This window comes from Prunus persica, chromosome G1, assembly GCF_000346465.2.
Source record: "Prunus persica cultivar Lovell chromosome G1, Prunus_persica_NCBIv2, whole genome shotgun sequence".
NCBI lineage: Eukaryota > Viridiplantae > Streptophyta > Magnoliopsida > Rosales > Rosaceae > Prunus > Prunus persica.
Window position 1 is genome coordinate 42,794,015 of NC_034009.1, and position 27,646 is coordinate 42,821,660.

The following is a 27,646-nucleotide window of genomic DNA, read 5'->3' on the forward strand; positions in this document are numbered from 1 at the left end:
GGCCAGCCCCAAGCACCGGTCTAACTAGAAAAGCCGACAGGTAGCTGACTCCAATCATCAACTTATTATCAGTATCATTGTTTACTTTTACCACCGCAGTAACTCAGTTAAAATTCTCAGCTTCTAGACGGTAGACCTAACCATCCACACATTTCTCTCCCTCCCTCTGTCTCTTTCTCTCTGTCTCTGCGCTTGGCGGCCTAGGATAAAACGCGAGAGCAGCTGAGGTAGATCGCATTCCATCAATGGCGGAGGCGCAAGGCGACAAAACCCAAACCCTAGCTGAGGTAACATTCCGATCATCTTCTTTATGTATCGAAATGTTACAATTTCGTTGATGGCAGTGGTCACCGATTTAGTTCGATCTAGAATCTAGGTGCTGTCACAAATACTTCATTTAAAGTGAAAAATGTTTTGAAATTCTGCATCCAATTATGGATCTAGTTTCTGGTTTAATAAGCTCTCAGTGAATTCTATCTATTGAATATACTATTCATTTGTTTTTAATTTCTGCGTTCTTGTTCGAGTTTGTCATTTTAGGATGATTAGTTGTGCCGAAAAAGTTTTTTTTTTAATATGTATTTTTAAAAAATAAAGTATCATTTCTTGTTGATTTAATTTAAAGTTATGCAGAATTACTTGAAAAATTGATCAAAGGTCGCGGGCTGCGTTGTTGGCACATAGTTGCTGTTTCGAACTCGACTGGATGTTCTTATGGACAAATGTTATGCTTTGATTACCTGTCTATGATATGCATTTCAATTTATTTTGAATCTGTTACGTTGTAAAATCCTTTAACAAGTCAATTGTTTTAGTAGGATATTTTTTAGGCCAGTCAATCAATTAGGCAAGACACACTGGACTATTAAATAAGTAAACAGTTTATGTGGGTATCCTAGATGGAAAAACATCACCTTGAACGACATGCTCCTAACTCAGTGTGATGTGGCTGAGAGTGCTCACCCCCCTTCCCCTTTCCCAGACACGCCACCTACCGAGTTGTATTAAGCTTAAAAATTAATCCACAACCTAGTTGTTAATGCCAAAAATTATTGCATCCTGCTGGTTGCTGTGCCCTGTGGCTGTTTTCTGGAGAATGATAGAACGATTCCACTCACTACATGCTTCATTATATGTGCTCCTTAGTTAGTCCTTTCTTTTAATGACATAAGATAATAATGGTTAAAGTGTTTTCCCGCATACTTTTACATACAGCAATACTCATTGGAGAAACCAGATGAGGCTACCAAACCTGTTGAAGTAAAAGTGGTTGAGAATCCAGCAACTGAAGTTGTCCCTGAGAAAGCTGAGGAAACACCTGCTGCTGCAGAAGAAAGCTCAGAAGTTACACCAGCTGGCGAAGAAAGCAATGAAGCCAGTCCTGCTGCTGCTGGCATAGAAGCTACTGAAACCAATCCTGCCACTGAAGCTGCTGCTGAAGAAAGCAGGGATAGTACTGAAAACTCAGGTGATCAAGAAGCAGCTGAAGAGACACCTGCAATTAAGGTTAATCTGCCTATAAAATTATCAATAATTTCTTTTTGTTCTCTACCTTTGTGCATACTGTGTTATATCTTTTTATCTTTATTCGTTTGATCTATTCACTAACATTCTATTCTTGTGTCCAGATTGAGACGGCACCAGCAGATTTCCGTTTCCCAACAACAAATCAGACAAGGCATTGCTTTACCCGATACGTAGAGTATCATCGGTAAGTATACAGTGTCCCACCCACCCCCGAACACTCCCATCTGTTCTTTGAGCGCCCTTTACTTTATCACTTACATCCTATCTTGGTGCTGAGGTTTTTGACAACGTCTTCACTGTTCTGTTCCAACTATTTTCAGGTGTGTAGCTGCTAAGGGGGAAGATGCTCCAGAGTGTGACAAATTTGCAAAGTTTTACCGTTCTCTTTGCCCTGGTGAATGGGTATGTACTTTCAGTATGTTTTTAGGTACTAGAAACTGTAATGTTTGTCATTTCTATTTAAAGTATGGCCTTCTGCATCCTCAACATGTTGAATCATATTGTGTTCTAAGTTTAGTTTTGTCAAGTCCTCTTCTATTGAAGAAGTTTAGATTTTTAATTGAAGTTGTGGCAAATTGGGAAGAGGGGAAAACTGGCATAGCTTATTGCCTCTCTATATGAGGCATGGCTTTTGACAAGTTGGTGTGGGACTTAGGATCTGAACAAAAAATGGTTGACAAGGGCACTATCAATTGATACCATGTGTAAAAATGAGGAGTTCTGCACAACTTAATATCATTTTACAGGACTAATTTTTTGCTGATCTTATGTTGAATTTAATGTTTTATTCTTGTTGATCTCTGCATTTTTAAATTTCACATCAACCAATATCTTTAGCCATTCTATTGGTACTTCATTAGCATTGGTACTTTTCTAAATGCATTTTATAGTAGAAACAGAACCTCATTAATAAATAGTTTTCTAAATTGGATCACTTGCTATTTTCTGAATATTTGAGCATGGTTAGAGCTTTAATCCTATTCTGAGATTAGCAAAATATGAACTCTATGAAAATAAGTGTTCCTATTATTTTGATAGTTTATTTCAACTTTTTCTGCCCTGGTCTACAAAAGATGTCGAGCAAAATCTTAAAAAAGTTTCTGTTGAGATGTTTTCTATGCTAGGACCATTGCAGAATTTTTTAGGGCTTTTCATTAATAGGCCCATTTTAGCATGACGTATTATACAATTACCCTTATAGAGCCTATTTAGAGAGAAAAACCTAAAACTAGCCACTTGTCATTTTCTAATTGGTTCTTCTCTTCAAATAGGCTCTGTATGGGTATTTGTATAATATGTCATGCAAAAATGAGTTTTTTACTACTCTTTTCTTTCTTATTTAAGTTTTTGCTACTGGGAGAGAATATCACTGTATATGTTGTGATTGTTTGTGAATGTTGCTAGAAAAACATACGAAGGGTTCTTATATTTTAAAAAAAACATTTGAAGGCAAGAGTGATTTGTAAGTTGTGTGTCTTCCCACACTTTCATTTGCGTGTGGGGGATTTGAACATAATCCTTTATGCATGTCTGCGTACTTGCTGTAAATGTAATGTTGTATTTCGTTCAATACTGGTTTTCTAGTTGGCTGCTTAGCTGTCTGTCCTGTATCCTTTAGAAGTTAACGGTGTTCCTGTTGTACTATTTGTGTGTTCCAGATTGAGAGATGGAATGAGCAGAGGGAGAACGGAACCTTTCCAGGTCCTCTGTAGACGGTGTCTGCATAAAAACCAAGATTTGGTTTGCTTGCAATTATTATATCCAAGTTTTTCTCCTATAGATGAGTTTCTACATTGAGAGTTGAACTCTCAGGGAATGCCCTATTTAAAACCATGAATTAATAAGAAATTTTGGCACGTCTCAGAATACAGCAAAACTGTAGCTCATGAAATGAAGTTATTTGCTGTTCAGTGTTCATCAATGATATATTTTTTTTTTCTTTCTTTTCTCATGGTAAATTTTTGCACCAGATGTTGTACAACAGTGTAGTTGGGGTTTTCTGACAATAAAGAAGCATTGCCTTGGTGGATGATTTCTTTCTTTTTAACTGTCTGAATAATTCCAAGTTAGATTAACATGTGACATGAGGATGTTGGTAGGTAAGGTTGGTTTTATGTATACGTTTTGAACAGCATAAACAGTAATTAACGATGGTGCTATGGCCATTGCATTGCCCCAGAATGCTGTGGCGTGGTTGTGCAGGTTAAGGGTGTCAGTCAGGCACCCACGACATCATGGTATCTACAACCACACCCCCACCCCCCACGACAGCATGGTACCACTCCTTAGGGCGGGACGGTTCTACCATAAGGTGGATCGAAAAGACATGGTGGTTGGTGTTAAGCAGATGAACAAACTAAATTTAGGTCTGGCCAACCATAATTTCCCAGAAAAATGGCAGGACCCCAACCATATAATTCATTAGCAACATACTGCTATTTATGCTAAGAAAATAATTTTAAACAGCTAATGCGAACCCTAGATGTCATTGCAAGTGCAACAACATAGAGATTGCAACTTCGCCTCCAAAGAGAATTCAAGAAATGAACCAAACCATCACATGCCAAGTAATATGAAAAATAAACTGCATCAGGTAGATAGAACTTAGAAGAGGTTCAACACAATTACAAATGTGACCAATGTAGACAAGTGTTGTACTCGTTAAAGATTACAAATTAACCAAACAAACTTTAAAAACCCTAAAATCAAAACCATTCCAGCCCTATAATCATGAACTCATGACCAATTCAATCAAATCAAAGCTTTGCCCACCAAGCTCCCTTTACATATTGTAGCTTCTAATTCTTTCTTAAGCCCTCTCGCCTCGAATTCTCCTCGCAAGTTGGATGTCCTTGGGCATGATCGTAACGCGCTTGGCATGAATGGCACAGAGGTTTGTGTCCTCAAACAACCCAACAAGGTATGCCTCGGCAGCCTCCTGCAGGGCCAAAACAGCATGGCTCTGGAAACGCAAATCGGTTTTGAAGTCCTGGGCAATTTCACGAACCAACCTCTGGAATGGGAGCTTCCTGATCAGCAGCTCTGTGCTTTTCTGGTACTTGCGGATTTCACTGCGTCATATTCACAAACACATCACGATCAGAATTCAGCAACAAAACATTATGCTTTTACGAAATACCCAAAATCAGAATTACAGCAAAAGGACAACTTAGTAACAAAATTCTTATTTCCAAAGAAACCCAGAATCAAAATTTAACAACTTTGTAGGCAGAGCCAAAGGGTAGGTTTTTGAATACGTACCGGAGGGCAACAGTTCCAGGGCGGTATCTGTGAGGCTTCTTCACGCCTCCGGTGGTTGGGGCTGATTTGCGAGCAGCCTGGAAAAAAACCCAAATCAGAATTAACAAATTTTTAAGATACAAAACTGATAAGGGGAAAAAACTAGGGTTTGAAGGGGTTATTTACGAACCTTGGTGGCAAGTTGCTTCCTTGGAGCCTTGCCTCCGGTGGACTTGCGAGCAGTCTGCTTCGTACGGGCCATCTGTAACCACAATTGAATCCCAAAAATCACAACCCAATTCGATTCTATAAAACCCCAATTTGAAACAAAATCTAGGAACCCTAGTTTCCTAATTATAGAAGCAACCAAAAATGAATTGTATCAAAGAAGAAAAGAACATTAAAAAAATTACAAAAAAAGAAAAGAAAGATTACCTTTTGGATTTCTTAGATTCGAAGAGTCGAAGACGAATTTTTGGGTTTTGGGAAAGAGAGGAAATTGGGTTTTCAGAAAACAAAAATATCAGAACTTTGGGTACGAATTGGAGGTTGTACTGTTTGTGCATTATATATAGTGCTGGTTCAACAACTCAACGTGACGGCGGAGTCGCGGGCGGCCACGTTTTACATTTACTGTGTTTGTCCCGCTGCCTAATCGGACGGTTATTATGTTCGCCTCTTGTGTTTTTTTCCGACCCTTAATCGACGGTTAAGATGTTACCTTTTGTCTGTGCCACGGATTGTAAAACTATAATAGTCGCTTCCTATTGGTCCAAGCTAGTACACTCTCTCACCCGAGATTAACAAATTATTCCTACCATATAAAATTTAGTGAATGTGTTTAATTTCATTAGCCAATTTAATCTGTCACATTAAAGGAAAAAAACTCAAATTATGAGCAATAGTTCTTGAATTTGTATCGTATTTTGGTCATTGAATTCGCAAAATGGTGGTTGTAGCTACCCCTCTATACATAAGTCAACTTATCACTCTATATAAAAAGAAGGCTGTTCACTTAGTCATCTTTAATCCCACACATAAAGAGTGGATAAGGAATCCACTATGCCCAAAAAAAAAAAAACCAACGAAAATAATAGAACAAAAAGCCTCCAACCATCTGACCCAAAAAGAAAAACAAGCCTCCAACCAGGGAAGCAAGCCAAGCCAAACAAAAAAAATGCCTAAAAGCACGAGAGAACCAAAGAAGAAGTGACTCTTCCTCTCCAAAATTGTATCAATATATCTTTAGTAGGTTCTTCAATCTTAGTAAGTTTCTCTCTTTATTTTTATTTAATTTTTAATTTTAATTGTTATTGTTAAGTTTTTATGATTTAGGGTTGGTTTGTTAAATGTTGAGTCTGCTAAGCGCGTGATAGGAAATAATTTTTGAAAAACTGTAAGTCGCGCTATGCGTGATGGGAAAAAAGTCTCCCACACTAGCGGCATGGATGCCAATTGCTTTAAGGAAAAAAAATTAGTCCACCCCTAGTAAAATTCTTGGATCTATCCTTGTCCTCAACCCCACTTATGTTAAGCATCATTGATCCTTACGTTACATTTTCTCTCAAAATTATGGGCAAAATCATGGCCGGTCCATTAATTAAAATATAAGGCCTTTTATGTTCAACCCTTACCTCATTTTGAACAAAAATTAAAATTTAAAATTTAAAATTAGGTGTTAAGTTTGTTAATTTATGTAAAAGAGGCCCACTATAAAATTTATCTGATATGAAAAGTAAAGAAATTGGCCCAATTTGTTTTAAAATAAAGCCCAGAAAACATTAGTCACACATAAAATAAAATAAAAGTTTTTTTTTGTTACTATAACTATTGGGTTAAAAGGTTTTATAGGAGGCCTCACTTTTTACGGGCCCTGTGTCGTCACCCAACCCGCACACCCTATGGGCCGGGCAAAATAATATTTTCACGTTCCTTCTGCTAGGAAAAACACTAGCAGTCCTAATCTCCACGCTCTCCCACCCCAACCACAACCATCGACCACCCCTTCTCCGACACATGTTCAATCACCCACCTCCTCCACCAATTCGATCCACCCATTCTCAAGCAACATAGCCAACCCACCCATCCTCAACCAACAAATCTGATCTAAACCTCCACCATGTAAACCACCTCGAAGCCACATCGCAACACCCCAAACCTACCCAAAATTGATCTCCCCACCCAATCACCCCCAATAGAATGCACACACCCAATGCACATACACAACACCCACCCAACCCCAACCCCTCTCCCCAACACACCACCTCCCTTACCCTCCCCTATTTGTCTATCTAATATTGGTTAGGAAATAATTTCTCTGTCTCTATGGTGAGACTATTCTTTGCTTGTGGTGATGTGAATGGTGGGTTTAGGTACATGGTGGTAGTGGGAGTGATGAAGCTAGTGTAAGTGATGGGGGTTGTGCTTGAAATGATCATTTTGTCCCTAAATTTAACAGAAAATGTAACAAATTTGACAAGACTATCAATATCATTGTTTTAAATTTACAATTATATTATTTTCTTTTATTTATTTTTTGTATTTATAAGTTAGTATTAGGCTATGCACTCGTAGGATTATGTTTAACATTATATATGTGATCCTCTAGTAAATCACATAAATATTTTTTTACGAGCTTTCAAATTGAACACTAAAACGCAAAATGTTAGAGTTTGGGAGGTCTATAAATATATATGACTCATATTTTCCAAGCATATAAATATATATGACTCATACTTTTCAAGCATATAAATATATATGTGTGGGAACAAATAATTGCACGCTAATGATAGGGCGCCACAGTAAAAGGGACGCGAAAATCAGAAGCACATCCTATCGCTCATTAATGAGGAGCTAAGTAATGTAATCATCTAGAGTTGGCAGAGGTTCATTCCTATGCCAGAATTGATAGGAATGTGGTTCCTAATTACTGTAGCATAATTAATCTAGGAGAATATGCCCACCTATTTTAGACAAATATCTCACACGTCCCAAATCAAACAACTAATTAACTAGACGTGTAAAATTACAGGTCATAACTCTCCTAATTAATGCCAATATACATCTTGTCACGACAATAAACCAACCACTAATGTATCATATAAAAATCCGACTTCCACCACAAGAGGGAGGTAACGTTCCATTGACCCAAAAAACCCTACTTTTTATTGTCTTGGAACTAACTTAGGCTAGAAAAACTCTTTGACTTACACCACACCAATATATACAAGAATAGGATTCATGATTTTTTTCTCTATTAAATTATTTCCCCACAATATGAATGTCTTACAAATAATTTTGTGTTTCAGTCAGATTGTGACCTAAACACACGGCAACACAAATTTTGGGGGATTTAAGAAAGTTGGGTCATATTTTATTTTGCAAAATATTAAGGTTGAAGATAAATTAGTTATTTTGACCAACCAAAAAAAAAAAAAAAAAGACAAATTAGTTATTAAAAAAAAAAAAAACCGCTCCTTTTTCCTCTCCAAGCACTCCTTTTGTGTCACCCACTGAAGCAGGTTCGCCGACTCTGTAGCTAAACAATGGGTTTGGGCGGGACAACCTTACAAACCCTGAAGCTCGCTACAATTCATACACCTTCTTCTTCTTCTTTGCGTTCCGTCTTTAAACCATTATCCCAGAGCTTCCTCTACCGCCATAGCCGTAGACGACCTGCACTTCAGCTCTTCTTCGTCAGAGGTCTTTCAGCCCCGGCCGTACAAGCCACTGCCACCGCAACACCAAAAACAACCAGCCCAGATGAAAATGGTTCTCTCATTTCACAACTTAGTTGTATTTTGAATAAATTAGAATTTTCTTATTTTTATTTTTAGTTGATATTTTGTTTTGGGGCGATGTAGGTATGAAACAGCAATGGAAAGCAGCGATAGACTTCAAGTGGATAAGGGACAACAAGGACGCCGTTGCTGCCAACATAAAGAAGAGGAATTCCAATGCCAATTTGGAACATGTGCTTGAGCTCTACCACAAAATGCTGAATCTTCAAAAGGTCAATTTTTTTAACTTTAGTGATTGATTTGCTGAATCTTCATAAGTTTTGCAGACATTTTGATTTTTGATTAAAAATTTATAGCTTTGTTGCTTTAATCCCATGATGGGTTTATTTTATGTTGCGCAATTGGCTTTAGAGTTAGTAGATATGGTATTGGTAGTTTGAACTTGGACTTCATACGTGTTTTAGAAAAGTGGTGTTTTGTTTCTCAATTTTATATAGCTAATTTTTACTCCCAGAAAGCAGGAAGTTGAACAGCTTCGCGGGGAAAGGAATGTGGTGGCAAACAAGATGAAAGGGAAGTTGGAGTCATCCGAGCGTCAAAGACTCATAGAGGAAGGTATCATTGGAACATTCATTGTGCCCTTCTTTTGTTTATTGATCTGTTGGTCTGCTTCTTGATTGATTTTAGATTTGAGTTAATCTTTCATCTTTTGCATGCAGGAAAGAATCTCAAGGAAGGGCTACTTTCTTTGGAAGAAGACCTGCTTAAACTTACTGATGAGCTTCAGCAAGAAGCACAATGTATACCAAATATGACTCATCCAGATGTCCCGATTGGTGGGGAGGATTTTTCAACCATAAGAAAGATGGTCTCTCTCTGTCTCTGTCTCTGTCTCTCTCACACACAGAGCCACACACACACACTCAAGAGGGAGGTTTTGTAGTCCAGGTTCATTCTGCATTCTTCCTCATTTTCTATGCTCTTTTGTAGGTAGGCACCCCACATGAGTTTAGCTTTCCTGTCAAGGATCATCTTCAACTTGGAAAGGAACTAGATCTCTTTGATTTTGATGCTGCGTCGGAGGTACTCTTTTTGTCTCATATAATGTATTGAAGTGCCTCGAGCTGTATGGTAAATGAAGCAAAGCATGCCATTTTATTTATAAACTTAGCATTTAAATAGGACTTTGTAAAGAGTTAAAGTTATATTTTTGGGAATCTTGCTGGGATAAACTGGAAGTTTCATAAATCCTCTAGGTCCTCCTTATATCAAACTAAGCCTTATTCCAAGGTTTAAATGGATATTGGATCCGCTTTACATGGGATTGGGTTCTTTTCTATGCAACTAAGTTTTTGCTAATTTCTACAGGTCAGTGGCTCAAAGTTTTACTATCTAAAAAATGAAGCAGTGATGCTAGAGATGGGCCTTATTAACTGGACGCTCTTGGAAGTGATGAAGAGGGGCTTCACACCTTTAACAACCCCAGAAATTGTAAGATCCTCCATTGTTGAAAAATGTGGTTTCCAACCCCGAGGAGCAAATACCCAGGTTAGTTCACGCATTCCTTTCTCATACTCTGCTTGAAATAAAATGCTGTCTTATCTCTTGCTAAATATAAACAGGTCTATTCTATCGAGGATAGTGATCAATGCCTCATCGGGACTGCAGAGATTCCTGTTGGGGGAATTCATATGGATTCTATTATTGCTGCATCGTTGTTACCCTTGAAATATGTGGCAGTTTCCCATTGCTTCCGTACTGAGGCAGGCGCTGCTGGTACAGCATCAAGGTAAATTATGAGCACACTATATTTCTTTTGTTGTCAGTGACCTCACATTTTCTTTGCAGTTTATATGAACTTCAATAACTTTCTTAATCTATTTTACTATTTTAAATTATTAATAAAATACAACAGATATATATATATATATATATTTTTTTTTCCCGATAAGAACACACTTTTAAAGTAAACAAAAGAGATTACAAAAAGCATGACAAGTAGTTAAATGCAACAGCTTATGAATACATAAGCCCAAATTGTTCTAAAGGACATCTACCCTTTGGCAATTTATATCCCTGTAACAGTCCAAATAGGCCAACATCAGTAATATGATCATGCTTTAGTTCTCCATTCTACCCCACCCGAAGGTGGTTGCCCTTATATTACCCAATGAACATCAAAAGCATGTGTGATGTTATATGCCTTGAACTTTCACAGCATTTTATTCATGCTCGATTGTGATAGGGACCCACTGGTTGGCTCTCTTTTAATCAATGTTTATTATCTATTAACAAGAATTTAGGAAAGGAATATATGAATGCTTGAATTGATTTCAATCTAACTGTGGGTAGATTTGGTTTGTAAGTGACCGATTTGAAATTGGAAAAAAAAATGTCTTCGGCGTTGCTATCTGAAGTTCAAAATATGTCATGGTCTATTGTTTTTGGCATTTTAGTTGTACTCTGTTTTTGTGGACAAGTGAAAGTATTGTTATCAATTGTATTAATTTTCTAAACAAACAAGTGGTTCAAAGTTGATTTTTGTTACAACTTCTGCTTTAGCAGTATCTCCATATTGTGGAAGGTTCTTTACTAGTTCCACTTAACTGATGTGTTTTAACCACCTTTTAAAGATTGATCTACCTACTTTGCTTTTGTCTTCAGCACAGGTTATACCCAATGAGGTTTTTGTTTCTCATAGACTTGTGTGCATACAGAGCATATTCTATGAGACATTTGGACTTTGTCCATCATACAATAAGTTGGTTTTATTCTGTCCAGGGGTCTGTACCGAGTCCACCAATTCAGCAAGGTGGAGATGTTTATATTATGCCGACCAGAGGAGAGTGATTTCTACCATGAAGAGCTCATAAGAATTGAAGAAGACCTATTCTCATCACTAGGATTACATTATAAGTGAGTACTTCTATACAACCTTCTGATTGTCCATATGATTTGGCTTTTTTATGTTATTGGTAATGTCGAGTTTCTTTACAGAACTTTGGACATGGCATCTGGGGATTTAGGTGCACCTGCTTATCGTAAATTTGATATTGAGGCTTGGATGCCTGGTTTAGCGAGATTTGGTGAGGTATTGCAATGATTTCTCTCTATCACTCTCCCTAAAAGAAAAAAGGAAGAAAACTTGCATCTTGGTTTCATAGGCTATAAAATCTGCTTGTTTTTTGAGATGCAAAAGATATATGGGGTCATTGTTCAGTAAGCTCTTCTGAAATCTTCTGATCCTACATGAATGGTGGACAGATATCAAGCGCATCAAACTGTACAGACTATCAAAGCCGTCGTCTTGGGATCAGGTTTCGTTCTTCAGAACCAGCACTAACAAATCCTAAGAAGGGTAAAAGCAACCTTGCTCCACCACAATTTGTTCACACATTAAATGCAACAGCCTGTGCAGTGCCACGAATGATCGTATGCATACTTGAGAATAACCAGCAAGAAGATGGTTCTGTCATTATCCCTGAGCCATTGAGGCCCTTTATGGGTGGACTTGAGTTTATACATCCTAAACCTAGATAGGATGATGTGATTATTGTAATCTTTTTTGTTGAAGGAATTGTTGTGGGATCATTCTTTTGGTTACAAGATCTTTCATAAGAGGGAGGGGAGAGCATAAGAAGGACAGCAAATGTGTTGGTCATTCAGTTTCTTTGGAATCTTTTGCACCAAAATGAGGCGCACATTATATAGTGTTTTGAGTTCTCGTCATCGGTTGCAGTGAATCACACTATCTATGGAATCCAATTTTTTGTAGTTGTTAGGATTCAAACCAGCCCAGCATGGTTGAAGTTTTAAAGCAGTAGAGTCTTGGCTGTTGGGAAGTTCCAATATAACAGCAATCCAACAGAGGGAGTTCCATGTTCAGTGCAGTTGTTCATCAATCATATGAATCTCTCTCTCTTCAACTAACACCACATTGGTTGTGAAAATGTGACATTACACAGTTTAAAAGAGAGAAGTAAAAGGAAAACAAAAATGGAAAAGAGAGATGGTTTCCTTAACCCGACAACTAAAACACCAATAATAAGCTGAGCGGCTCGAAGATTCACATTGTTATATTTTGGGGTCGAAAATGGCCATTGGTCTGAAACTGCTGGTAAATATGGGACATACAATATTGTACTGAAACTGCGGGCATTGGCAGTAGGTACCACAATAACCTCTTTAACCTCATTCTTGTTAATTTTTTCCAATTTCATAACATTTTAGCTATCCGTGGGTCAAACAAACCAGTCTCTATAAGATTGTTGCAAGAATCGAAGGTTGACTAGCTGGAGCTGGAACTGCTCTAGTGAGTATTGTGATCTTTCTACAATTTGAGTTTGCTGAAATCTACTTTTTTGACTGGATAAGTATACGCCTCATAATTGATTTGTTGTCCCAAACTACTCAGTTTTGTGAAAGTAGTGATCAGATCAACCTGAAAGAGAATTTTAAACCAACAGTGAGATCTAAAATGTTAACAAAACCATGCAGACATATTTCCAGATTGCACTGACCTCATAATCTGTTTCGGATACTGTTTCTCGGCTACGTTGATATTTCTGAACCCATGGAAAAACTTCAGGATCAGCAGCTAATAAAGTTTCTGTGGCTACCTGATCAGGACCCAAGAATGCAGACAGAACAGCTAGCTGGCAAAACAATAATATGCTAGAATCAATAATCATTAATAATGACCCCAAAAGTAGTGACAGAAGAAGTTCCATTGCTACAAGAACTGCCATTCTTCTTCATCTAAAGTTCACAAGTTCAACCATGGAGTGATTTTCTTGCGCTGCAAGTCTGTTTGTTTTTAAGGTTCATGGTTGAACTTGGTAAAGAAGAACGATCCTAACATGCAATTGCAGCTGTATAAGTAAATTAAAAAAACCAAGAAAACCTGGCGGGGTCCCAAGCCAAGGGCAGAGAACTTGTCCTTCAATTCCTGCACACTTGCTTTGTCCCACTGGGGAACCCTTCCCTCTGGGTCTGGCTCCTGGGTATCGCTCCGTCCAAAATTCCTTTCAAACAAGCCCCACTGTTGGCACAAGAATGGTTGTATGCATTACATGCCTTAACCCATAATTTCCTATAGTGAAGAAAATTAATGCAGCTAATTATATGTATGGACCTCTAATAAGCTTTATAAACAAGTATTCCTACATCAAATAAATTCCCGATGCCAGCTGAGCTTTACTCAGGTGGTAAGGTTGCGATGAGGATGGTCCTAGATTCAAATCTTGCTAAGCAAAAAGTGGGGAGAAAGAAACTTGCACATTTTCAAGTTTATACAACCAATCACTTCAAATATAAACACCAGTTCATTTGAAAATGCATCAATGCAGTAAGAAGAATTAATATGTCGACACAGTTTAAGAATCAACTCTACCAAACCTTTAACCCATGATTTAACTGGCATGAAAAAAGCTAGTTTTATATAGTAGAGCCTAATTTCATTACAAATTCACTGACAGAATCACAGAACTTGGCTAACTCATAAACAAAACTGGAACCCTGTTTGTTTTAGAATCTGATCCTGGAAAAGGGAAAATAAAATAGAAGACATCCTATGTCTCTGAGGACCATCAGGTTGATCTACTGACAAAGACAACTGTGAGGGTTATTTCTCAACTGAACTTTCATGTGAGAATCATTCTCAAACACCATTTTAATAATCAGCTGTTTCAGGCTGAAATCACACAAAGAGTACCATGTAGTATTGATACTAAAATAAATTCATCTAATAATTAATTCAATATATCAAGAACTTAAAACACTGACCATATAAATTATAAATCAACGGTTTCAATAACGACCTAATGGTATTCGGAGTATCTGTAAACAAGACAAATGGAGAACAAACCTGACCATTTGAACCATATGCAGTGTATAATAAATTTCCCTTCTCTTCATTCCCTCCACATTTGCGAATTGCAGCAGCAAGAAAGGTTTGCTTTGTGGCACTTTGTGCTGTATAGAATGAAGGCAACTGAATTATAGACCATGGTACCATTTATCAAACAACCCCCATATGTCATTCAATGCCATGTCAACGATGCATGTTTCAAATATTGTGATATTGTACAACCTGCTAATTGGATCAGATCAGCATAGGAAATGGGTCCACCCTTGGAATACAAATCAATTTCCTTCTTTGCTTCTTCTATGAAATTCAAAGCAGCAGTGAGCCCCTTGTTTTCAGGTCTGCTTATCTCTGAGCTTTATGCAAGAAAAAGTGGAGAAGAAAGTGAAGGTAGCTTTTGTACAAGGTTAAAAACCAAATTGCACAGAGAAAAGAAAGGATAGAGAAAGAAGAAACTGAAACTGCAATGCAACGATTTCATGCAAAGTTCACGTTTTTAGTCCTTTTCCCATTCAGTTGTAACACTTTAACAATATCAGAACTCGTGCCTGGTAGATCAAGAAGCTAGTAAAATGAAAAATCATAAGAGTAAACATCCTAAAATATCATCCAGTTGCTTTGGGAAAAGCATCCTTCTTATGATTATAAACAGAGACTTGTCTTCACTATAAATTGCATAAAGAAAGTTAAAGAGAGTAAAAATGAAGTCCCACTCCAGTTTGAATATAAGATTACAGGAGGAAAAGGTTACACTTCAATGAAAAAATCATATTAAAGAAAATCCTGTGCATAATGTTTACCTGAATCTGATAGATCCATTTGGTCCCCCAGATTTTGAAGCCTAAAACATTGATCAGAAATAGGTAAGTATTTTGTATTCCTCCCTCAGTAATATTTAACCAAACAAAGAAATATTATGGAATTCAAAGGGCAAAGTTTTTTGTCTGACCTTATCATAAGTGATAGCATCATTCAGTGCCAGAGTTAGTAAGGATGGGATAATGTCTCGATTTGCCTGAAACGAACAGGAGATCGGAGAAAATATCTCATGAAGTTGAAGAATGATGAATCTAAACTGTGAATGGGGTCTAAATACAGCATGACTATCACTAATATTTACCTTTATAGCTTGATAAAGGGTGTCCTTGATACTTGCTGTTTAGAAGGGAATAGGCATCTGGATCAGCATATTGTAGATGATTCAAGTCTAGCATTGGAACAAGCATTCAAAAAACTTACAAAGAAATTCAGAACGCTGTCTGCGTTGTATCAGATCAGCAGCCTCAGCCACTTCAACAAATGTTCCTGAGCTTCTTATCAATTCCTAAGAAGATATTACAACTGGCAGAAACTCATCATCAATTCACTCTAATTTATGGAATTCTACATTTATTAAGTTGAGCTGCATTTTAATGATAAATATGGATATCGTTGCTCATAATGAAAATTGGGTCTCTGCCAGAGCTTAATGAAGTAGATACATTATTTTCACAAATAATAAAGAGAAGAAAGCTCTCACCATGCCAATGGTGGCACCAACACATTTGAGAATGTCCCTCCTATGAAACCTATCCTCATTAGCAGTATCAACTTCAATTTTATTACAACGAATTGTAACCTGCAATTCGATATCACAAAACCTACAATCACTACTCATATAAGCAAATGTCAAACAACTGGGTTCAAATGAAAACAATACAAACGAAGAGCACTTTTCTGTCATTTAAGAGCAACCCATTTCTCAAAAGACGTGTAGAGAAACAAGTACGTACCATAGGCAAAAAGAAAACTTACAGAAACAGTTGGGTATCTGGAGCCAGAGGTAGCAGCAATGTTGAGAGGGACAGGAACAAGTGGAAGCAAGGAAGGGACAGTTGATAGGAAGGAGACTGCCATTGCCTTGTTGTCTTTGAGAAAACTTGAGAACCTGTCTAGTCTATAGTTTCCACTTAAAAGAGTCAAGGCTGTTCTTCAAGTGTGGAGACTAGGAAGAGGATATTAATGTGGGCCACTGTCGTGGATATAGTTTACGTGTGGCTTATGATATTGTGTTATCCTATCTTTAATGCCTGACTGGGATCTAGATATTCGTACCCAACAAAACCAACCCAAGTCGACTAACAACGATGTGGAAGATTATGGGTTTGTAATTTGCTTTAGAAATCCTGCCAGACAGACGTTCGTGGTAAGGGGTAAAAATGTCATTTTAATTTTTCGTCTATTGTCTCAGCTCATCGGTGAGAAAAACTTACTTGTCATTGGTGTATACATCCTTTATCTTTCTCATCACGTGACTTAGAACATAATCAGAGATATAGAGCCCAAATGCGAACGCTTGATACCTAGGTTGGTCAGTTCCTTTTCAAATTTATCATTTAGAGTTTTAAACAGAAACAACAATCAATGGTTTCACTTTTATTGCATCGAATGTCTATGAATACATGAAGACTGCTTGTTACTTTGTAAACAAACAATAATCCATTTTAGTATCCCCAATGAATCATTCTATCTAATTATAGAAACTTTGCAAAGCACACAATAAGGATGCCTTGGCTATAAAAGGAAGACCCTCTCCGGCAATTCATTCCCCGACCTGCATGCTCTTGCATTTTGCCCTTCAACACCGTGATATATACAAAGACTTCGCGTTGCTACGCGTACAATGGCAACACCAACTTATAAAGTTACAATAAATTGCAAAGAATGATAGTGTCACCACCCTACCAGCACAGGAATCTTTGTCAAGTGGAATCATTTGCAACATCTGGGAGGATTAAAGAGTTGTTTGCACTGGAAATTCTTTCCTACACAAACAATCTGGTAAAGGGTTCTCATAAAAGGGTTCTTCTGAACGTAACTTTTCCTTGCCCTTAAGTCCTGCAACGGGACCTTTTCTCTTCCGGGGTGAGCCTTGCCTGTGTAACCACCATCACAACAGTTACGACAAATTGGGTTTTACCCATCATGCAATAAATTTGAGAAAAATTAACATTTATGAATGTTTTACAATTCACAATAACCAGAAATGATATTGGTTGGGCTAAAATGATTCTCATGGAACTTCCAAGCTTTTGGTGAGATAACATACCGTTTCCTATGTATTTCAATAACTCTATCTGATAAGTTTTTGCCTTCCTCCAGAGTTCCCTGCTCAAGTTTGTCAAACAGACCAACAAGAGCTTTTCTGATGAACAGAGAGAAGCATAGAAACAGATTCAGAATGCGTCATTTATAGCCATAGGATGGTTGTGGTAGTTCAAATTTACATATATTCGGAAAAGAAGTTGCCTTGCCTGTCAGGAGATATTGTTTTCTTGTGTCCAAGAAAGCGACGGTGACCTTCAACTGCCCTCGCCATGTTTCCAGTGTATGAAGGTATAAATACACCACTTTCAACTGAAACAATGTAGTCAAGCGCAGCCATTTGAGATGCATGATTGGTAAAAGGTTCAAGCTCCTCAACGGATGCCAATGTTTCCTGAAAGTGCAGACCAATATCGGACAAACCAGCATTACAAAATAATCCACATGTTTAGATTTTAAACACCCCCACCCATCTCCAGAAACGACACACATGCAAAATGATTTACAAAATAACAGTGGAATTTTTTATTAACCCCCACCCATCTTCATTCAAATGAATTAGAGAGATACATAGATGGTTGATTTGGACTTCCATGAGTTATACCAATCTATGCTGACACTGTACTCATTCTCCCACCCTCCCTCACCACTTGGGCTAGCACAAAGGGCTTCACCTGATCTTTTTTATTGAATGACATTTCCCTTCCTCCACTAAAAATAATAAAATCCAAATGAATTAAAAATACAGCAGCAGAAGAAAGACACCATTCACTTTCTTCATCTGGAGCCCAATAGCACAGATCCATCACAGTCAACAAAAGTTAGTTAAGGAGATTAATTGATCCCATCGGTTTACAGTACTCATAATGTAATGTCCGGACATTCCTTGTTACAGCAGTCCTACTTTTCCATCGATAATCTTCGTAAATTTGAATGTCATGTTCACTTCAAGTCCAACCACAGGCATTCCAAAAGTTTTATCATATTCCATTTGGAGCACAGTTATTTAGAAAAATGTAAATGATCAAGCATAAGAATCAATTATACCTTGCTCTTCAGTATTGGATAATGAGATCGTAGATCAGCCATATGAGAATCACCCCCATATATCTTTCCAGCAGCAATGTATATAGGTGTGCTTGATGGGTACCCAAGAGCGCTGAGAAAAATTCCAACCTCCTTTGGAGTTAAGGGGCAAAACCCTCTGGATCTTTGTTCTGTGGGATTAATTTCTTTATCTCTCCAGTATCGGGTGTTCTCTCTGCATGTTCCAAATAAAACGTCAGGCATCACAAAAGCCAGAGGACTATCCATAAAATGAAAGAAGTTCTTGCCACATAAGCATTTCATACCGAATGATCCTTAGTTCATCAGCTTCAGCTGAAGATAAATCCTGTGTGCATCCACTAAAGGCAAGCATGTCCTTCTCGAATCGTAAATGCAGAGCAATATAAGAACCAAAGGACCTCATCCGATTGACTAACAACTACAACATTAATCAAACAGATTTTTTTTATAAAGGTTATGGAATAAGAAAAAAAGGGTTACATGGGCAGTGCAGAAACCAAACAAACATTTAGATCTGAGTTTTACTTTTCCCATTGCTTCAATTTGAGGTGCAAAACGTAGAGCTTCATAGCAAGCACGACAGCGAAGCCTCTGTATATCTAGAGGTAGGTTGTTATTTGCCAAGCGAGAATCAGATTTGGAAGCTCGAATAACCTTAAGAAAAGAATAATGTGTTTAACAAGATGATTTACTAATTAAAAAAGAATTTAGAAAAGATCACATAAACCAGAGTGTCCAGAAACCGTACCTCATATTCTTCCCAGAGCCTAGCTATCTCATCTTGGTAATAGTTCATACCAGACCAGCTTCTAAAAAGTTTAACCGCTCTGGGGCCAGTAGCCAGTTCCTTAGGAAGCTTTTTTATAATTTTTATATCATTAGCCAGAGCATTGATAAAATGATCTTCGTCGAAAACATTTGAGAAGTTGCTGCATAAACAAATGAACCATATCCTTGCAACAATGACGTAACAGCTAAGAAATGAAAGAAAGAACTACTCAAAAAGTAAAACAAAACCACAGTGCTACCTAGAGTCTTTCCAAAATGACCGTTGATCAAGTTCTGGGATTACAAGAGTGGCATTTAATATGCGGGCTACAGCTACCATGTCACATATCTGCAATTCAAGGACAACATATTTTAGCTCCATGCAACAGTAAGATGATTATATTTATCAAATAATGGACAATTAATGATAAAATTTTCATATACATAGTCAAACCAAACATTATATTGCTTGTGTATCCACAATTATGAAACACAACAATCAGCTATGCAGATAGATAAATTAGAGTAATGTTGTTGGCACAACCAGCACAGAGAATTAGAGCACCCACGGTGTCAGGGGTTCGAACAGAAAATATACAATGTTGTGATGAATCTACATATATTTTTATATCAAGAGTGTGTTTACAGACCCCAGCACGCATCTGGTTGAGCCCACCATTTGTATGCACCAGAAGGTAACCCCGTGACTCTGTAGGAGCTGAATAAACAACAGTAAAATGTAAATTAGGAACACCAAAGATATGCCATAGCTACACAATAAAACTCTATCAGTAACTTACATGTATAATTGGGACTTGGTTCTACACATGGCACAAAATTGAGACCTGGTGGAGGCTTCCATAGCTTTTTAGTTTCCAAAATCCCACTTGAATCGTCCAACTGTCGAGTATAAGGGAGTGAAAACATGAAAGATACATAACTTTTTCACATTAACAAACGTATCTAAATCTATAAGGCTCAGACCTATGTCCTAACTCCTAACTAAAAGGATATAGCGCTTCTTTTATCTTTTTTTTTTCTTTCCTCCAAATAAAAACACCTCGACCAAATGTATCTGTATTTCCTTTTCAAAAAAAAAAAAAACTGTATTTGATATATTCAAATTTCTTCTTTACCTTTGTTATTTGTCACACTTATCAGCAATCATATAAGTATCAGTCGAATCAATGATATTGATGTGCACACCTAATCTCAAAAGCTATTCGCAAGTTGAGTCAAAGATCCAGAAATACATACATACTGAAAAATCCACAGCCTTTATATAACTAACAAGCCCAACAGTAATATATAGAAGAACAAAGAATGGTGATGATCAAAATCTAAATCCCGCTGATTGTGGAAAAGGTAAAAACCAACTTTCAAAAATATTAAATTTTCACGAATGATTTTGAAAGATTTTGTTTTTGCCTTCTGTGCACATGAGAAAAAGAAAGAGAAAACAGAGAGGTGTTGGGTTGGGGGATCACCGTGGGGAGCTTGACGGGGTCAGAGAAGTTGGGGACCTTCGAGAAAGAGAAAAGAGCCAATAGCGCTATTGAGCATATGGCGCACGTTAGCACCTTCCTCACTGCCGCCAAAGTTCTCCAGCTCTTCTTCTGCATCTGGGGATCTAAAGCTCAGTCATTCATTCAGAGCCATCACCCACAAATCCAAATGAAGAGAATGCGAGTAAAGATTGCGTCTTTCGGTTGTGGGCTTTTGTGGGTTTGTCCGCTGAGCTGAAGCGGTTCAGCTGAACACGCCCGTTTTATGTTTGGGTTTTTAATGTTTTGCTCTGTGCTTTCTGGGTTTTTGCCGCGTTGCTTGTTAGTTTGGTCTGTTTATTAGCAATGGCCACAGGCGGAGAGATAGTATTGGCATAAATAAATAAAATTCGATTCAAGAATGCTAGAGTATGTCGCTCAATGGTGTTTCAGGCATATCGTACCTCACATGTATCAACCATTAAAAATCAATTACACGTGTCTAATCTTGAGATTATATTTAACTACAAATCATACTTTGAATGCATCAACGATAAGAAATTACTGAATTACGGATCTTAGAAATGAGAATGAAAAGAAAAGACAGAAAGAAATGTAGACATGTTTTGCGATGGGCTGCCAATAAACGAAAAAAAAAAAAAGGAATGAAAATGATAACAGAAATAACAAAGGAATTCTTTCACTTTTATTGCATCTAGTGACCATGAATACATGAAGAGAGCATGTTACTTTCGAGACAAACAATAAACTATTTTCGTATCCCCAATGAATCATTTTATCCAATTCTTGAAAGTGGAAACCAGGCCAACTTCGCAAAGCACATGCCTTGGTCATAAATGGAAGGCCCTGTCTCCGGCAATTCATTCCCTGACCTGCATACTCTTGCATTTTGCTCTTCTTCAACACTACGATATACCACCACCACCAGCTATCTAAACTCAGGATATACAAACTCCGCGTCCCTATCCGTACAATGGCAGCACCAGCTTGTAAAGTTGGAATAAATTTCAAAGAATGATTAGTGTCACCACACTTCCGGCACAGGAATCTTTTTCAAGAGGAACAATCTTGCAAATATCTGAGGTGATTAGAGAGTTGTTTGCATTGGCAATTCCTTTTTACACAAACAATCTGGTAAAGGGTTCACATAAAAGGGTTCTTCTGAACGAAACCTTTCTGTGCCCCTAGTTCCTGAAATAGGACCTTTTCTCTTCCGCGGGGAGCCTTGCCTGTGTAACCACATTGCAGGACCGTTAATTATACAATAAATTTGAGAAAACTAGAAGTCGTGGATGTTTTGCAGTTACACAATAGCCAGAAATGATATATGTTGGGCTAAAAGTGATTCTCATGGAACTTCAAAGCTTTTGGTGAGAAATTGAGAAATCACATACCGTTTCCTGTGCATTTCAATAACTCTATTTGATAAATTTTTGCCATCCTTCAGAGTTCCATGCTCAAGTTTGTCAAACAGGCGAACAAGTGCTTTCCTGATGAACACACAAAAGCATAAAAACAGATTCAGTTTGCAGCATTTTATGACCATAGAATGGTATCGGGAGCAATTCAACTCTACATATATCCAAAAATGAAATCGGCTTGCCTGTCAGGAGATATTGTTTTCCTGTGTCCAAGAAAGCGACGATGGCCTTCAACTGCCCTCGCCATGTTTCCGGAGTATGAGGGTATAAATACATCACTTTCAACTGAAACAATGTAGTCAAGGGCAGCCATTTGAGATGCATGATTGGTAAAAGGTTCAAGCTCCTCAACGGATGCCAATGTTTCCTGAAAGTTAAGACCAATAAATGGACAAATCATCACAGCAGTATTGACAAATTAATCCATATGTTTGGATTATAGCAACCCATCCATCCCCAGAAACTATGCATATACAAATGAATTAAAAAATCAAAATGGTTTTTTTTTTAGTAACCCTCAACATTCCTCGTGACTAATAGACAGATGATTTGTACTTCCACAATTTTCCAAATAATTATTTGAATCTATGCTGACTTTGTCCTCATGACACTTTTAAGTAAAGATATCTCACCCTCTTCCCCTTGAAAATAACAAAATCTAAATACAGTAGCAGAAGAATGACAGCACTCACTTTCTTCATCTGTTAGCCCAATCATACAGATCCATCACAGTCAACAAAACTAACTTAAATGCCTCATACTTATAAATGACTGACAAGCATAACACAAAGCAAAAGATCACTTAAGATTTTACAACACTCAGCAACACCCAACCCATCACAGTTTCTTTCAGAATGAGGTTCCTGCAGGTATTGACACCCAAAAGAAAGGCGGTGAATTTTGAAAAGATAACTTGGACACTCATAATTGACTTGCAGGTTAAATTTCCACCTTCATCCAAGAGAATTGCTGCTCTAATGTCATTTTTTACATTTCTGAAAGAAATTGAGGTGTTGTGCATGTTGATCCACATGGGTCTCGATTCATATCTGTCTTATCTTTGATAACCTTCAGTGCTATATCAGCAGGTTCATACTAACATGCTACCAGTGCTCACCCCAAGAAACCCTAATCTTGAAGTCCTCACAACTTTATAGATAAATTCTACTTTGGTGGTCTTTTTTCTTAATGATGTACAGCCAGAGAAAATCCTTTCATTGTACCCAGCTTTTATTAAATAATTAAAAATGTACAGCCAGATCACAGTGAAATGCACATGAATGCTATTATGTTGGATATTATAATTGTAAGTAATTTTGGCTCCAAAGAGATTAATTGGTCAAATCTGGCCTGCCCATTATCAGATTAAAATTATAATAATGTATGTGGTCAAAATATTCAATTAAATATTGTGCATCATACTTCTCCATCTATAATCTCTGTAAATTTGAATGTTGTTCAATGTTCACTTCAAGCCCAACCACGGACATTTCAAAATTCTTATAATATTCCATTTGTCACTCAGTTACGCAACAAAATGAAGAAAATCAAGCATAAGCATCAACCATACCTTGCTCATCAGTATTGGATAACGGGATCGCAGAGCAGCCATATGAGAATCGCCCCCATATATCTTTCCAGCAGCAATATATATCGGTGTGTTTGATGGGTACCCAAGAGCGCTAAGAAAAATCCCAACCTCCTTTGGAGTTAAGGGGCAAAACCCTTTGGATCTCCGTTCTATGGGATCAATTTCCTTTTCTTTCCAGTATGAGGTGTTTTCTCTACAAGTTCCAAATGAGAAAGTCAGGCATCAAAAAAGCAAGGACTATCAATAAAATAACAGAACTCCTCGCCATATCAGCATTTCCTACCGAATGATCCTTAGTTCATCAGCTTCAGCTGGAGATAAATCCTGTGTGCATCCACTAAAGGCAAGCATGTCCTCCTCAAATCGTAAATGCAGAGCAATATAAGAACCAAAGGACCTCATCCGATCAACTAACAACTACAACATTAATGAAATAAGAAAAAACTTTAATAATGGTTATAGAGCATGACAAAAAGTTACATAGACACTACAGAAATCAAATGAGTGTTTAGAATTAAGTATTTACTTTTCCCATTGCTTCAATTTGAGGTGCAAAGCGTAGAGCTTCATAACAAGCACGACAGCGAAGCTTCTGTATATCTAGAGGTAGGTTGTTATTTGCCAAGCGAGAATCAGATTTGGCAGCTCGAATAACCTTAGGAAAAGAATAATGTGTTTAACAAGATGATTTTCAAAAAAGAACTTATAAAATAAATTGCATAAACCAGAGTGTTCCAGAAACCACACCTCATATTCTTCCCAGAGGCTAGCTATCTCCTCTTGGTAATAATCCATACCAGACCAGCTTCTAAAATGCTTAACCGCTCTGGTACCAGTGGCCAGTTCCTTAGGTAGCTTTGTTATAATTTTGACATCATTAGCTAGAGCATTGATAAAATGATCTTCATCGAAAACATCTGAGAAGTTGCTGTGTAACAAAGAAATGAAACAAGTTTTTGCATCACTGACATAAAAGCTAAGAAAAAAGAAAGAATGACTCAGTAAGTAAAACAAACCGCAGTGCTACCTAGAGTCTTTCCAAAATGATCGTTTATCAAGTTCCGGAATTACAAGAGTGGCATTTATGATACGGGCTACAGCTACCATGTCACATATCTACAATTCAAGGACAACACATTTTAGCTCCATACAACAGTAAGATGATGATATTCATCAAATAATGGATAATTCATGATAAACTTTTCATATACATATAGTCAAACGAAACATTCTATGGCTTCTTTGTGTGGACTGAAACACACCAATCAGTTAGGCAAATACATTGGTGACATAAAGTGTTGCTGCTACACCGGAGCGCTAAAAATTGGGCAGTTTCAAGGTTTTCTGTCTGTTAAATCATGCACTTTATCTAAATATTACATAGGTACAAACATAACCTCACAAAAGTCCACCTCTGTTCAGCCAAGTCAAAAGTGTGCACCCATGAACTCCATATTTATTTTTACTACATGCACTTACAGAAAGCTATCTTAAGTGCATCAGTCAATTAATTAATGCAACTATCTATTCTGCATAAAAATAATGGGAGAGGAGCTTAAGTGCCTTATTTAGTACGGATAAAGAGAGGACTGCTGTTGTCCAAGTTCTCTTTCCCCTATGATCTACCAATGAGAAAACCAACATAAAAGAACTTCTGTTTCCAAAACCAAAATTTTGACAGGATCAATATCTAGCAAGAAATATTCAATGAAGTAATCAATCAACATATATTTCACAGAACAAGACATATAAGAAAGGAGTGTTTACAGACCCCAGCACGCATCTGGTTGAGCCCACCATTTGTATGAACTAGCAGGTAACCACGTGACTCTGTAGGAGCTGAATAAACAACAGCAAAATAGATATTAGCAACACCAAGGATGTGCCTCGGCTACATAATAGAGCTGAATCAGTAACTTACATGTATAATTGGGACTTGGCTCTACACATGGCACAAAATCTCGATTTGGTGGAGGCTTCCATAGCTTGTCAGTTTCCACAGTCCCACTTGAACCATCCAACTGTCAAGTCTAAAGGAGTGAAAACATGAAAGATGCATAACTTTTTCACATGAACAAATGTATCTAAATCTATAAGAGTCAGAACTAAGTCCTCAGTCCTAACTAAAGGGATATGGAGCATTTTCTTCCCTCCAAAAAAAAATCAGCAACACAAATTATATCCTTGTTTCTTAGTATTTTATTCCCACTTGAAGTTGAGATATTCAAAACTGTTCTTCTTTATCTTTTCTCATTTGTCACAATTATCAGTCATCAAACGCAACACATAAAGAAATCATCAATTATATAAGTTACGATCAAAAGACAAAACCTTGCGAGAAGGCAGAGGTGCTTTCAACAGATGGGGCGGGGCGAGCTCCAGTGTCCAGCTTTGCTCAGCGCTCAACTTCTGGTATTTAATATCATGTTGCTACAAAATCAGTAAAAACATACAACACGAATTCAGATCAACCCACAAAATATTTTCCAGAAACAAAATGTAAAAGGCAAAAAAAAAAGCCTTTATTTTCCTTTTTCTTTTTAAGAAACAAAAACACTTATGAAAGAAACTCCCCATATGGGAAGTCAATCGTAGTCAATGAGTATCCACACCTAATCCCCAATAAACATAACAAAATGAAACTAAAAACAAAAACCACTCGGATATTGAGTCAAAGATCCAGAAACACATACATGGTAATAATAAAAAAGATGATTGAAATCTACAGCCTTTTTATTAAAAAAAATTAGCAAACCCAACAGCATTTTCAGCAGTACAAACAAATAGTGATGATCAAAATCTAAATCCCACTGATTGTGGAAGAGGGTACAGAGAAATTCTCAACAACAACAAAAGGAAAAAGAATTTAAAAGATCATGAAATTGAATTTTTTGCTTTTGCTTTTTCCGAAAATAAGAGAAGAAAGAAAAAGGAAGAGAAAACAGAGAGGGGTTGGGTTTGGGGATCACCGTGGGGAGCTTGAAGGGGTCAGAGAAGTTAGGGACCTTTGAAGAAGGGAAGACATGTACGTGGACAGAGAAGAGAGCCACTAGCGCTATTGAGCATATGGCGCACGTTAGCACCTTCCTCAGTGCGGTCAATGCTATCCACCTCTTCTTCTGCATCTGGGTATCTAAAGCTCAGGCGTTCAGAGCCATTTTTGCACACAAATCCAAACGAAGAGAAGAATGTGAATAAAAGACTGCGTCTTTAGTTTGTGGGTTTTTGTGGGCTTCGTGGGTTCGTGGGTTTGTGCGCTGAGCTGAAGCCGGTTCGGCTGAACTCGGGCGATTGTGTTCGGGTTTATGCTGTTTTTGCTTTTGTGCTTTTCTGGGTTTTTGCCGCTTTGCTTGCTCTTGGTAGTTTGGTCTGTTTATTAGCGATGGCAAGCGGCAGAGAGAGTATCTATTCGGTTATATAAACCAAAACGAATTTAAAGAAGGAGGACAGAAACAGATGGTAATTTCAATTACTTTCAAGAAAAGATTGTTCCCCATCTAAACTTCTTCTTCTACTCTCTCTCTCTCTCTCTCTCTCTCTCTCTCTTTTTCTTTTCTATAATTTATGAAAAAGAAAGGCAAGAATCTAGTAAAAGAAATTTTTTTTAAAAATGGTATACCACTTATATCATAAACCCCACAAAGATTATTTCTATTTCAAATTTGATAACTTTCCCCTCAGAAATTAAATGTTTCTAATTCAAAAATAACAAATTTATTTGAATTTTAGTTAAATTTTTGTTGATAGAAATTTAAATATTCTCTAATACCTTTTTTCTAACAGAAGGAGACATTTGATCTGACTAAGAGATCCTGTCTTAAATATTGTGTTCAATT

At 37.4% G+C, this 27,646-nt stretch overlaps 6 protein-coding genes across 10 annotated transcripts; 2 read left to right on the forward strand and 4 right to left on the reverse strand.

The window, feature by feature from the left end:
- LOC18789059 (cytochrome c oxidase subunit 6b-1) lies at positions 132 to 3,565 on the forward strand. The gene is made up of 5 exons (XM_007225863.2): positions 132 to 287; positions 1,216 to 1,506; positions 1,629 to 1,711; positions 1,848 to 1,929; positions 3,186 to 3,565. Exons 1-5 carry the CDS (start codon positions 246 to 248, stop codon positions 3,237 to 3,239), a joined length of 552 nt encoding a protein of 183 aa, XP_007225925.1. The 5' UTR covers positions 132 to 245; the 3' UTR covers positions 3,240 to 3,565.
- LOC18792282 (histone H3.3) lies at positions 4,099 to 5,387 on the reverse strand. Its single transcript, XM_007225992.2, has 4 exons — positions 5,203 to 5,387; positions 4,958 to 5,029; positions 4,789 to 4,865; positions 4,099 to 4,598 (listed from the first exon to the last, which is right to left on the reverse strand). The coding sequence occupies exons 2-4, from the start codon at positions 5,027 to 5,029 to the stop codon at positions 4,337 to 4,339; spliced, it is 411 nt and encodes a 136-aa protein (XP_007226054.1). The 5' UTR covers positions 5,203 to 5,387; the 3' UTR covers positions 4,099 to 4,336.
- Positions 7,977 to 12,236, forward strand: LOC18792407 (serine--tRNA ligase, chloroplastic/mitochondrial). 2 transcript variants are annotated; one of them, XM_007222798.2, is made up of 10 exons: positions 7,977 to 8,538; positions 8,631 to 8,779; positions 9,029 to 9,122; positions 9,227 to 9,375; positions 9,498 to 9,590; positions 9,876 to 10,055; positions 10,130 to 10,296; positions 11,289 to 11,423; positions 11,505 to 11,598; positions 11,772 to 12,210. In XM_007222798.2, exons 1-10 carry the CDS (start codon positions 8,313 to 8,315, stop codon positions 12,045 to 12,047), a joined length of 1,563 nt encoding a protein of 520 aa, XP_007222860.1. In that variant the 5' UTR covers positions 7,977 to 8,312; the 3' UTR covers positions 12,048 to 12,210. The 2 variants fall into 2 exon arrangements, with proteins under 2 accessions (XP_007222860.1, XP_020410223.1); XM_020554634.1 differs by lacking the exon at positions 7,977 to 8,538 and having other exon boundaries at positions 8,677 to 8,779; positions 9,022 to 9,122; positions 11,772 to 12,236.
- Positions 12,389 to 16,453, reverse strand: LOC18789330 (thylakoid lumenal 29 kDa protein, chloroplastic). The gene is made up of 11 exons (XM_007222214.2): positions 16,168 to 16,453; positions 15,893 to 15,991; positions 15,613 to 15,697; positions 15,494 to 15,528; positions 15,323 to 15,388; positions 15,174 to 15,214; positions 14,599 to 14,729; positions 14,374 to 14,480; positions 13,411 to 13,548; positions 13,028 to 13,162; positions 12,389 to 12,948 (listed from the first exon to the last, which is right to left on the reverse strand). The coding sequence occupies exons 1-11, from the start codon at positions 16,267 to 16,269 to the stop codon at positions 12,838 to 12,840; spliced, it is 1,050 nt and encodes a 349-aa protein (XP_007222276.1). The 5' UTR covers positions 16,270 to 16,453; the 3' UTR covers positions 12,389 to 12,837.
- On the reverse strand, positions 16,764 to 21,363 carry LOC18788782 (uncharacterized protein At1g04910). Its single transcript, XM_007225579.2, has 11 exons — positions 20,781 to 21,363; positions 20,094 to 20,193; positions 19,944 to 20,011; positions 19,554 to 19,642; positions 19,274 to 19,454; positions 19,051 to 19,179; positions 18,810 to 18,943; positions 18,505 to 18,718; positions 17,667 to 17,851; positions 17,462 to 17,557; positions 16,764 to 17,288 (listed from the first exon to the last, which is right to left on the reverse strand). Exons 1-11 carry the CDS (start codon positions 20,913 to 20,915, stop codon positions 17,147 to 17,149), a joined length of 1,473 nt encoding a protein of 490 aa, XP_007225641.1. The 5' UTR covers positions 20,916 to 21,363; the 3' UTR covers positions 16,764 to 17,146.
- Positions 21,462 to 27,347, reverse strand: LOC18792027 (uncharacterized protein At1g04910). 4 transcript variants are annotated; one of them, XM_020554633.1, is made up of 12 exons: positions 26,816 to 27,347; positions 26,142 to 26,219; positions 25,732 to 25,831; positions 25,582 to 25,649; positions 24,838 to 24,926; positions 24,558 to 24,738; positions 24,337 to 24,465; positions 24,094 to 24,227; positions 23,790 to 24,003; positions 22,402 to 22,586; positions 22,193 to 22,288; positions 21,462 to 22,027 (listed from the first exon to the last, which is right to left on the reverse strand). In XM_020554633.1, the coding sequence occupies exons 1-12, from the start codon at positions 26,933 to 26,935 to the stop codon at positions 21,886 to 21,888; spliced, it is 1,536 nt and encodes a 511-aa protein (XP_020410222.1). In that variant the 5' UTR covers positions 26,936 to 27,347; the 3' UTR covers positions 21,462 to 21,885. The 4 variants fall into 4 exon arrangements, with proteins under 4 accessions (XP_020410222.1, XP_020410221.1, XP_020410220.1 ...); XM_020554632.1 differs by having other exon boundaries at positions 26,142 to 26,240; XM_020554631.1 differs by having other exon boundaries at positions 26,780 to 27,347.